The sequence below is a fragment of the Nelusetta ayraudi genome, unplaced genomic scaffold (assembly GCF_046127955.1).
Source record: "Nelusetta ayraudi isolate G7.1 ecotype Tasmania unplaced genomic scaffold, CSIRO-AGI_Nayr_v1 ptg000111l, whole genome shotgun sequence".
NCBI classification, from domain to species: domain Eukaryota; kingdom Metazoa; phylum Chordata; class Actinopteri; order Tetraodontiformes; family Monacanthidae; genus Nelusetta; species Nelusetta ayraudi.
The window spans coordinates 1,486,290-1,498,580 of NW_027466161.1; the positions used below are offsets into that span (position 1 = coordinate 1,486,290).

Here is a 12,291-nt window from a genome sequence, read left to right on the forward strand (position 1 = left end):
ACACTCACTCACTCACACACACACACACTCACTCACTCACACACACACACACACACTGTGAAAAGGGGAGCAAACAGTAGAAGTTTTTGAGTTGGAAAACAGTGGTTGAGCAAATGGAAGACGCTGACTGGCGTCTCAAGTGATGGAAGAGAGCGAAGGTTGAAGAGAGGACAAGGTGACCTCAGCTCAGCCAAACCTGTTGCTGCTGATGCCATTAAAGTCAACCCACCTGAGGATTTATGTGAACCACCACTTTACCATCTGAATCACAAATAAAAAGCACAGAACTCAAAGACAATGTACTTCTGCTAGCAGTGTAGTCATTTGTGCTTTAATACATCCAAATTGTTTTTTCTCACAACATTAAAGTTGTTTTGTGTTGCACCTTCTGATTCCTGCCCCCTCATGTCAGAAGAGTCTCTCCTGATCTGATCTGATCTGCTCTGCTCTGCTCTGCTCTGCTCTGCTCTGCTCTGCTTTGATCTGATCTGATCTGATCTGATCTGATCCACAGTTGGAGTCTGGAGCCGTCTTCTACGAGCACCAGATCCCCGAGGAGCCGTTCTGGGTGGCCAAAGACTCGCTGGAGCTCACGCTGTCATCGGACGTGCGTCTAATCCTGCCCATCGCCGTCTCCTTCTCTGCCGCCCACAGCAACATCTCCTCGCAGATGTGGACCAACAGAGGTAGCTGAAGGAGAAACACAACTTCAACAGCATTTATTTTTAATATACAAATGGGGTGGGGGAAAGGAGTGAGAAGAAGCTAGTTAGCTTGTTAGCTCTCACCCCTTTCTCCAAATATAAGTAAACAATACTTTTGTTTTTGGGTTTTTTTTATACTCTACTCAAACTTAGGTTTTTCACTTACGTTTACTATAATTTTGCACTGTCTGAATGGCCCAATGTGATAAAAACATTTATGGTCATGCTTCTCCTGCTGCCAACACAACACGCTGCTGCTCCATCTGTCTGTCTAATGTGCCAGCATCCTGAATGTGCTGCGCTGCTAAAATTAGCAGCTAAAACTGGATGGAAAGTGTCTGGAAAAGGTGAAGCGGATGACGATGCTGGTCGGGGGGAACAAGGTATTTATCTCTTTGTGTGTTTGCCTCTGCTCAGGTCTGGAAATTGTGCAAGGCCAAAGAAAAACCATTGACAACTCCATCTTGGACGCCTCCAACCTGCTGGCCAGCCTGCCTGCAGACCAGCGGGACTACGTGGACGTGATTTTCGAGATCAAGCGTTTCCCCGAGCGAGGCCGTCTGAACCTCGGTGGCCAGGACCTGCCGCGCAGCGCCCCCACCTTCACCCAGAATGATGTGGTTGACGGAAACCTGGAGTATCTCCATGATGACTCAGCCGCTTCCCTCGACAGCTTCTCCTTCAGGGCCCACCTGAAGGCCCAAGGCCGGGATCTGGGTTCACCGGCAGAGTCTCTGGTCCTAGAAGAAATCTTCAACATCTCGGTCAAGCGGCGAGGCTCCGATCCCCCTGAGCTGGTCACCACCGACACGCTGTTGGAGGTTCTTCAGGGTTCTATGACCATCCTGAGCCAGAAGCACCTCAACACTCAGGACGAAGACAATCCACCAGATGAGGTTTACTTCAAAGTCACCAAAGCTCCCAACAACGGCCGATTGGTCAACTCCCTGACAATGGACCCCATTTCTGAGTTTACGCAAGACTTGGTCAATGGTGGACAGGTGGGCTTCTTCAGTGATGGCAGCCTCGCCAGCGGTTTCATGGAATTTGTGGTGTCAGACGGGCGACACCAAACCGAGCCACATACGCTGCACATCGGGGTCCTGGCCCGCACCCTGCGTCTGGACAAGGCCCCGGAGATCAAGGTCAAGCAAGGGGACGACGAGACCCTGGTGACCGAGGACATGTTGAAGGCTTGGACTGGGGGTCCGGTCGAGGAGGATATCCTGTACAAGATCACCAGCGTTCCAAAGTATGCCGCCATCATGGTGGACCGGCAGCCCACCTCGGCCTTCACCCAGAAACAGATCAAGGAGGGAAGAGTCAGCGTCCGCTTTGTGAAGTCCACCTCGTCCCGGGACATCGTGGCCTTCGTAGCACGTAGCCGAGCCGCTAACGTCTCCTCGGCGCTCAACATCACGGTCCAGCCGCTGGCCAACATTGCCCAGGACCCCCTACTGCCTCAGGGTTCACTGGTCCAGCTGGACAGGAAGCTTCTAGACGCAACTCCCCTGGCAAACAAGACCAGGGCCTCCCCCACCTTCAAGGTCATCCAGCAGCCCAGGGGGGCCCGGTTTGTCCGGTCTGGAGGCCCCGGAGAGGGTCAACCTCTGGACACGTTCAGCCAGAAGGACCTGGATGAGGGTCGGGTGGCCATGGAGATCCTCAACAGCACGTTGGTTTCGCCTGCTCAGGACGAGGCTCGGTTCCTGCTGAAAGCCCACGGGGTTCCTCCGGCAGAGTGCGTGCTTTCTTTCCACACGGCCCCTTACAACTCCTCTGGGATCTACCCTGCCACTCTTCTGAAGGTTCCCTCCAGAGATCCATCGGGGAGCGGCGGTGATCTTCTTCCCAGTGACGGCGCCACTCCAAGGAACAGGGCCCGCGGGGACCTTCCCACCACCACCTCCTCCGGCTCACAACCCTACGGGGACCCACACGTCTCTCGGCCTAGCAACATCTGGTCCATCCTCATCCCCATCCTGGTCATCCTGGCCATCCTGCTGCTGGCCGCCATCCTGGCCTACTACCTGATCCGGAAGAACAAGACGGGCAAGCACAACGTCCAGACGGCGGCCACCAAGCCTAAGAACGGCGAGGTGGCCGGCACGGAGACTTTCCGCAAGACTGACCCAGCCAACAACATCCCCATGTCCAGCATGGAGGCCAAGGACGGCGACCCGGAGCTAGTGCAGAGCTGTCGAACGACCAGCCCGGCCCTGAAAAAGAACCAGTACTGGGTGTGAGACTGTGAGAGAAGCCTGTGCAGGGACGTCTCCTACTTGCCACTCCAGCATTAAAAAGGAAGAATTGATTTCGACACCATTGCGTATTTGTAGATCTCAACATTGCTGTGGACACTTTCTCAGGCAACCAAACACTGAATGCTTATTGGCAAAAGGAAGAGGCAGTTTGTTTTGTCTCCGCAGGCTTATGAAATCTCTATTTATTGTAGTTTTACCGTTCCTCTTCTTCTTCCGAAGGGCACAAAATAAAAAAAGACATAAACACGGCGAGTGTTTGCAAAAAGAAAACTCCCAGAGTGCCCTTCACCTCACGATAATACCAACGCATCTGGGCACATAGATCATTTAAAGCCATGGACTTTGCAAATGAAAGTCTTTTTGATTTGCAGAGTCTTTGTTGTGGTGTTGGCTGAGGCGACTTTATGCTGTATTACTAAGGGGACAGAAAACTGTCTCCCTGCCTTCTGTCTTTTCCTTTTTTAAAGCTACCATCTCAGGGCTAAATTCATCTACTCAAAGGAATGATTCAATCTTTTGGAAAATAAGCTAGTATAAGGCGCATTACCAGTGTAGGTTAGACACTCTTGCGTCTGTCTGTTTACAAGAAAAACCTTCAGCCGGCCTTTTTTTTTTTTTTTTTTTTTTTTTTTGGTTGACTCCGACGGCTACGAATGCTCGAAGAAATGTATTTATTTCCCATCCACACTCTAGCATGAGCTGAACAGACGACATTAAGAGTCTCCTCTAATTCTGCAGGGGCGCAAATAAGCTTGAACATCCCAAAAGTGTTGAGTTTTTGGTTTTGTTTTGAGGTCATCACACGGCGACCAAGTGGAACCATAGTTTGGCACTCGTATGGAAACCAGACGCCTTTTTTGCATCGAGAAAACAACCTGGAAACTTGCTGCAGCAGCTTGCACAGGTGTGATTGAATTTAGCTCAGAGTCATGTGATCATATGTCATTGTTTGCGCCTGCTATCAAAGGGCTTTATGAATACGGAGTGAACTGGCGCCGCACTGACATCCGGCCTCATCCGGTACCTTCAGAGCTGTCGTGACGCTCAAACTCGTCTCTGTTTGGCAAAAAGCCTGGATGAGGTTCACACCAAACTGGTCGGGTTTCTCGTCTCCGAGATTCGCCTTTCAAAGTTTCATGGGATGTTTGGTGCTGATAAAAAATAAAAATAAAAAAAATAAAAAAAATAAGCACCACTGGTTTAAGTTTTGTTTCTTTCAAATGAAGATGCCCGCAGTGTTGGTTGTTTTGCTGTCAAATCTATATTTTTTCTGAAGCATTCCATTAGTAAAATGAATATATTGCATCATATTATTGACAATTTTACTTGTATTGACGCTTTTAGAATGTTGTTTTTTCCTGGATGCCCTCTGTCTTGTGTCTCCTTGTTCTGACCTGTGAGCTGTGAATGATGTTGCTGGTAGTTTTGGAGTTAAAAGAGAGAGATTCCTGTCCCAAACTTGTTTTTGTATTTGTTTTTGTTTGTTTCAACAGACAACAATCATCTTATGAAAACTGTTAAACATAACGTGCTGCAAATGTCCATCAATATCCAGCAGCACCTTATGCTTCACAAGTCATTTACAAAATGACAAAATGCACATTTTCTCATCTGTTTCATGTCATTGATAGTGGAAGCAAAGTGTGTGTGTGTGTGTGTGTGTGTGTGTGTGTGTGTGTGTGTGTATGAGAGAGAGAGAGAGTAAAACATCTGTATCCGTCTCCACTTTTCTCACCATCTCATTGTCATTATTATTTATTGTTTCTCTTTTTTTCCTCCCTTGTCATCAGTTTAATCTTTATGTTCCTTGCCAGACCTTCAGACATGCACATTTCAGCAACATGTTGACCAAATGGGATCACAAAGAGACATTTGGATCGTGGAACAAGAGAATTGTTGTGTATTGCTTTATCAGGATGTTCTCCGCACTTATAGAAACAATGTCTAAAACGTTTTATCAATAAAGTTTCCTCCAATTGGCACTTTGTCTGAGATCTTTAGGGTGAGTTGAAGATTATTTCATTCATGCTTCTTGTTTTCCTCTTTGTTTTTTGTTTTTGTCTTGTTTTGTTTTTTGGCTCTCCAATCATCCATCAAACAGACATTTATTCCTGATTCCACTGCTTCCTGGAATAATCCTCAGTTTAGCTTCCTGCTAAACTCCACTTCAACTTGTTGGAATTTCCACTTGTTTTAAAAGGGACAACAATGTAATGGGGGTGCACCTGGTGTCATTCCCCTTTGAGAATTTATCAGGGAGGCGATCCTTTGTTACATCACAAAGGGCTGGTTTCCAGAACTGCCTGTTTCATGCCCATGTTTTCTTAATGTGGAGCAAGCAGAAGAAATAAAGATGTGTGTTGACAGGCGAGAGGCAAACAATGCTAGAAAACATTGGTAAGATGGTTTTTTTATAATATGGGAGCTTTAAAGTGAATCGGATTGGGAAAACATTGATATCTGAGCAAAATAAAGTATAAGATTGTCCAAGACTTTTCTTTTAAAGTGTGTCGCTTCCTGTGATGAGCAGTGATCAACCTCAGACATGCTCACTAAACAATAACTCGGACTGGTGTCGAGCATAAGATAAGAAGCGGCAGTGTTTTCCTCGCTGAGATGCGGGACCATCGTCAGTCTCGTTGTGACGGTGCTCCTCGTTGCCCAGGAAACACTTTTTGTCGACCCCATTTTGTTGGTTTGCCTTCATCAGATGCTTTAACACTTTCTACCACGAGATGGCGACACGGTGAAAAGAAATCTGGTCGTCCCGGCAGTAGTCGGACCTCAGCGGCACTTCAGGGCCTCATCATTCTTTCCAGTGGAAGCTGGAATCCAGTTCTCCACGTTTTTTGTTTAGTTTGTGTGTTTTTTTTTTATGTTTTCCTGCTGCTCCTGTATTCTGTCACCGTCGCAGGCCTCGTTGAAAACTTCAGTCTGGGAATTCTTCATTCCTAAGATGCTGAGCTCAGCTCTGCCCTCCATGTGTCCTCCTGCTTGAGTTCTTGGCTGCGTTCTGTGTTCTGTGTTTTACGCTGAAAATAAACTGGACTTTATGGCTCAATGTGTGTCTCGTCTTACTGAAATCTCTCAATGTTTGCGGCTCCCAGTAAGACGTAAACCTCCTGACTGGACCCCAAATCATGTACTCACGGCTGTTTCTGTATATTAGTGGAGGAAGATTTTGAATCCAGTGTATGTTGTTTTGTGTTTTTCCTATTATTTCATCCAAACACATCCATCCTGTCCTGATGGGAAACCGATGTCTCAGATTGTAGTTCTGGATGGATTCTCGGGGCTGATTGATCCTCCTTCATGCATTTGGCCGGTCAGAGGGAATGACTTGCTGGCGGTGGTTATCCAGCATTAGTTTGGAACAACAAAAAAAGACTCCTCCTTCCTCCTCACTGGCAGGAATGAAAACACAGGCAGGGCGGAGGAAACATTTTTGAGATGCCATTAAGATAAAAATGGCTCCAACTGGCTGAAATCAAGCGCGTTGTCACATCACATTGGATTTGGCCAAAAAACAACTTCAATGTTTTCCAGAGCTGCATGACAACGCCGCACTGTCAATTCCTTCAAAAATAAAACTGTCTGTGTCATCAGATGTTGGACTTCATCTGCTGCTGCTTGTACAAGTGCAGCGTCAACCAAGAAGGAAGGAAGGAAGTCGGCGTGGTGCTTCCTGCCTCCCGGAGGTCCAGAGCTGCTTGTTGACCTCCAGTGTGAGTCTGCGTGAGGTAATGTTGTGTTGACGCTGGGTCAAGGTCCTGAACGCAGCCTCAGCCGGTGGGCCTGTTTGCCTTGAACGCTGCTTCACTGTCTTTCTCCCCCATCAGCACTTGGAAAGCTGTGAGTGGACGTTCCAGGTTTGAACCTCTGGGACTGAGTCCAAGCCCTGATTGAATCCCCCACAAGCTCTTCAGCTGATGTGGTTTTCCACATGTTGTGTTCATTCTTTTTTTGTGGTGCATTCAAACAAATCGGCCCTCAGATGTTATTTCACACTTTCTTTGATGGAATGTTTCCAATGTACTTTTTCCACAAGCTCCCATAAGAGGCATTCTGAAGAGGGAAGGCAAGGCTTTGAAGGTGATTGGCTCAAGTATTTGTCTATCACCCACTGATGAACAAATCAGATTTGTCTATGGGCGGAATTAGCATTAGCAAGTATGCACTGTGGTGTTTAGCAGGACTGTTACTAAAGTCGTTCAGCTTGTGAAGCTTCTTTTCATGCTACTAATAAAAACACCACTGTGCTAGCATCCATGCTAATCTCTTTAGCAGCAGCCTAATTGTTGCTTCCTCTTCCTGGTCTTTGAGGTTCTTTTTTTTTTCAGAAAACAGCTCATATCAGATGCTTCTTGCTCTTCTACCTCCATTTCTGATTGGTTGTGGACATTTTCAAAGATTTAAAACACAATATAGATTTTCCTAGGCATCCTAGGTGGATCCAATGACTGAAAAGGAAAAGGAGAAGCCACAACACTCTTCTTTAAATGTAGAGGAACCGTTTCACCTCCTGGACACCACTGAGCGACACCTGAGGAAGTAGGTGCTCCTTCTTTTGACATATAAGTAAAAGTAGCATCCACGCTGTGGTAAATAAATCAATATTTTGATAATTTAAACCAGATCAGGCAGTTTAGCAGCCTCGCTGGCTCAGACTCACAGCTGACCAGCTGTTACGAAGGTGCACAGGCTACATATTGTTGCTGCACATGGTGCTCACCAAAGAGTTTCATCTAAAAGTCCGAGGCTTCAGAGTGGCTGAGCACTTTTCATGCAACAACAGAGTGATTTCAGCAAAGTTAGCAGGAAAAATTAATCATGTTGGAAATTAGAAGCAGATGAATGAATCATTTTGTGTGTGTGTGTGTGTGTGTGTGTGTGTGTGTGTGTGTGTGTGTGTGTGTGTGTGTGTGTGTGTGTGTTGGCAGCTGTCAGGGGCTCTGGGTGGAGGTGAGGAGGCTCCCTGCTCCTCCTCTGGTGGCCCCGGGGCCATATGTTGGGGTCAGGAGAGCAGTGGGGAAAAAGGGGAGGGGGACACCGCCCCGGTAAGACAGACAGGCAGGCAAACAGGCAGGACCTTCAGACCTTCTGTCAGAAGGACACTGACAGCTGGACCAGTGATGCAGTATTTAGTTTTACTGTTAACCAGTTGTTTCACCATACAGAGAGTCACTGTGCGTGTGTGTGTGTGTGTGTGTGTGTGTGTGTGTGTGTGTGTGTGTGTGTCTCACAAATGATCCTGTTGACACGACCGACAGTGAAGCTTGTCTCGCAGAGCTGAGATGTGAACTGAGTCTCACTGCTGATAGTTTCCTGGTCAGGGAGCCGCAGTGGGAGCCACTGGCATGCAGCTGCAGGTGAATGGTGAACATCAGGGTGCGTCGGCTCGCTGTGACATCATCGTCAGGTGTGGTCGACGGCTGCACCCCAACCGGTTTTGTCTCATTATTATGATGTTCTATTATCAACAACTAATGCATCTAACCCAAACCCAATACATTATTTTCAAGTGCAGTTTGCAGCGTGCAAACCTTTAGGCTGACTTGCTGAAATACCACAGCAGGTCCTCAAGGCTTTTCTCTCCTTTTTCCTTTGTTCAATTTTTGTTCAAATTTTTTTTTTGAAAGATTCTGAGACTTAAATTTTGCAGGGGGTCTCATGGGTTCATCAGGGGGTCCGACCCTCCTCCTGCCCAGACCCCACTGTATTTCACACACTGGTGTCCTGCCCCACCTGAAGGGTTTTCTCAAGATCTTGGGATGCGACTCGGCTTCCTTTCAGTTGCAGTGACAGTAGAGCTGCTGTTTATAAAGCACAGACTAGCCGAGCTGCGGCTAACCAGGTTAGCTAAGGAGCAGTGGCTGTATGGTAGTTTCTTGGAGAGGGAAGTCTCAAGCTGCTTCTGCTTTCAGTGTGATTGGACAAAAGCTTTGTCCAATTACATCTCTCGGGTTTGTTTTTCAGTAGTTTGTGGTTGTTGTTCCACCAATAAATCCAGTCCATTTCAGAAATGCTCCATCTCACGTGTCGTGTTAGCACATTAGCATGTCTCCAGTCTGATCCTGGTGGAGGGCTTTGACTGTCACTCAGGTCGAGAGCTCTAAATCTTCAAGGATATTGGACCTGAGCTCCTCCTTTTGGAATTTACAGCCGATGACATCATGTTGTCGAGTTTTTCAGCCTTTTACACACAACTGCAGTCTCATACTATAGTAAACTGCCAACATTACTGATCCCACCTCATTAAATAGCACAGACAAAGAGAGGTTTGCCTTATATCACAGAGCTAATGAGCCGTCACGGCTGAAAGGTTATGTTGCGTTTATGTGCCGTAGGAACCCTGGACAGCAGAATTTGTGTTCCACCTCTTCAGGCCATTAATCTCTGAGCTACATTCCAGACACGGCAGGATTCCCATAGGCCTTCATTAGATTGGTTTTAACTCTTTGTTGGGACCAAGTCAAGGGAACATGTTGCCACTGCAACTAGGACGACAATTAAACAGATTAATCATGTTCACATATATTTCATGTGCTCATTAACAGTGTCTGTGAAAAAACATTACTGGGAAAAACTCTTTGAGATTATATTTAAAAAAGAAAGTGAACACATTAACGGCACCACTAGAAAGCAAAGATGACATTCACTTTTATAAGGTAGAATCAGTCATTTTGTCCATTAAAGGTCCAATTTACGCTGTAAAAAGCCCCAGAGGAACTTTTTCTTGCATGATCTGTGACTCTGCATCAGCTGCTACTCATGAAGCAGCTGGAAATGTCCAGTAATCTTTGTTTTTCTTTCATTTGTTTCTCTCACCACACCCATTTTGTGATTTTAACATAAACAGGCGGCCAAATTGATTTCATATCAATTAAAGTCAAGCTCTTATTTTGACGGCGGAATAACAACCTACTGCTGAACCTACTGCTGAACGTCTTGTTGAACCCACTGCAGCCTTCTGGCAGCTTGGCCCTATGTGAGCTTCCTCTGATGTTCCTCAGTCCGGGTGAGGACCAGGGCAGCAGCAGAACTCTGACGCTGGTCTGACTCAAAGTGGATCTTTCTGCTGCATGCGGCGAAATCCAAACTGTTTGCAAACACTGTAGATTTTTCGGTATTGGGTTTTTCCCCAGACGCCGGGGGAAAAAAACGCTGTTGCCAGAACAAATAAATTTGAGTACGTGTCCAGTAAAGTCAGCATTTCTAAGTAGAGGCCTGGACATGAACAAGAGACAAGTATGCAACAACAAGACGACACAGTCGACGCACACAAAGACGGAATAAACACAAATCTATTAGAATCTCACCAGTTTATGGTTGTTGTTTTTTTTCAGGAACATTTTGCTGCTTCAAGCTTATTTTCACCAACGGACTGAATCCTGTCGTGACTCACAGGTTCAGATGACGGCGGAATCTACTGGGTTAAAGGTGAAAGAATATTCTGAGCACGTCCTGGATTTAAAGGTCCCATATTACAGCCATTTTCCTTTCGGCCCAAAGCTCATGGAGCCGCTTCACACTCTGAACTGTCCAGAAGAAGAAGCTTGAGAAGAGAAGAAGTGTAGACCCTGCAGGAAGGATTGACTTTACCCCAAGCAAACATCTGGCACCAACCTAGGGGAGTGTAGCCAGTCAGCTGTTCTGGAGTCAGTGCAGCCAGTCAGCTGGTCTGGAGTCAGTGTAGCCAGTCAGCTGGTCTGGAGTCAGTGCAGCCAGTCAGCTGTTCTGGAGTCAGTGCAGCCAGTCAGCTGTTCTGGAGTCAGTGCAGCCAGTCAGCTGGTCTGGAGTCAGTGCAGCCAGTCAGCTGTTCTGGAGTCAGTGCAGCCAGTCAGCTGTTCTGGAGTCAGTGTAGCCATTCAGCTGGTCTGGAGTCAGTGCAGCCATTCAGCTGGTCTGGAGTCAGTGCAGCCAGTCAGCTGGTCTGGAGTCAGTGCAGCCAGTCAGCTGGTCTGGAGTCTGTGCAGCCAGTCAGCTGGTCTGGAGTCAGTGCAGCCATTCAGCTGGTCTGGAGTCAGTGCAGCCAGTCAGCTGGTCTGGAGTCTGTGCAGGATTATTCTGGTCTGACCAGCTGAGCAGAAGATTCCTCACACACTTGTCTGTGAGAAGCACAGTCACACACACCAAACTATGTTGCCAAGGGTGTGTGTGTGTGTGTGTGTGTGTGTGTGTGTGTGTGTGTGTGTGTGCGTGTGTGTTGGAACAAGCCATTGCACCTGGTTTCATGTTGCTCAACTCACTTTCATCCCATCCACTCACCTTTCTCCTCCTTCCATCCCATAATACTCATGCCCTCCGAATCATCCGGCCCCTCCCAGAAACCAGTGGCCCCTCCCTAATGCCGTCACCGCTGCTGGTGGGCGGAGCCTCCCGGGGTTCAGTGAGTCACTGAGTCAAACAGGAAAAACAAGCGAGTGTGAAAGAGTCGGAATCAATCAGAAGAACTGAGCCTGGAAAACCTGAGCAGTGCCTCCACACTGTCACCACTGGGACTCCTTTCTTTGACTGCTTGGCCAAAAGCTTCAGTTCTCTCAGCTTTATTGTTTTTTTTGTTGTTGTTTTTTTACCAAAGTAGTGATTAAGGCAAATATGTTGTGTAAGTTCCCCTCCTGACTTTGTAGAAAAACTGCAGCCAACTGAAACACGACCAGAGGAAGTGTGGTCATTGAGGGGGGGTTCAGTTGAGAGCACAGAGGAGAGGAATGCAGAACCTGACTGGGAAGTTTTTTTAAGAATGAGACCTTCTTCTTCTCCTTCTCCTTCTCCTTCTTCTTCTTGTGGTGGAAAGTCACTCCTCGCTGCCATCTGTCAGCCACTAGGAACCGCTGGCGAGTCACATGACGGCCACTCACTGATGCTGGAAGATGCTTTGCAAGTGTGAACGCTGCACTTTAAGGATCTGATGAGTTTCAGTTTCTTTCACATTGTCAGAGTGGCTGCTTTGTTCTGCTGGCCTCCTCAGAGTAGACAGGCTGTTCCAGTCAGGGTCCAAACTGGTCCAGTCAGGGTCCAAACTGGGTTGTTTTCTTAGACAGGAGTTGAAACATGCAGAGTGTGAATTTGTGTGAATGTGTTAGCGTTCAGAAATGCAAGAGAGCAACAATCTGATTGGTCGTCTGACACGTCTGTGTTGCTGAGGTGTGTTTCTGTGACGCCTTCGCACATTCACACCTGCAACTCAACTCAACGCAGTTTAGTTTAGTTTAGTTTAGTTCATCAGAGTTTACAGTCTAGTCTAGTTGACAGTTAATTTTCAACAGTCCTCGTTTGGTTTCTGGGCCGTCTCGCTGCTAATTCAGTGGCATCCGTCTAAT

General features: G+C 47.2%; 1 protein-coding gene across 1 annotated transcript in view; it reads left to right on the forward strand.

Moving 5' to 3' along the window:
- The window catches only part of cspg4 (chondroitin sulfate proteoglycan 4), a 54,147-nt gene extending 48,118 nt beyond the window's left edge, over nucleotides 1-6,029 (forward strand). The window contains exons 10-11 of the mRNA XM_076049225.1: nucleotides 515-686; nucleotides 1,122-6,029. Coding sequence (XP_075905340.1) covers nucleotides 515-686; nucleotides 1,122-2,950 — 2,001 coding nt within the window. The 3' untranslated portion in view covers nucleotides 2,951-6,029. The remainder of the gene's footprint in view (nucleotides 1-514; nucleotides 687-1,121) is intronic.
- The last annotated feature ends 6,262 nt before the right edge of the window (nucleotides 6,030-12,291 follow it).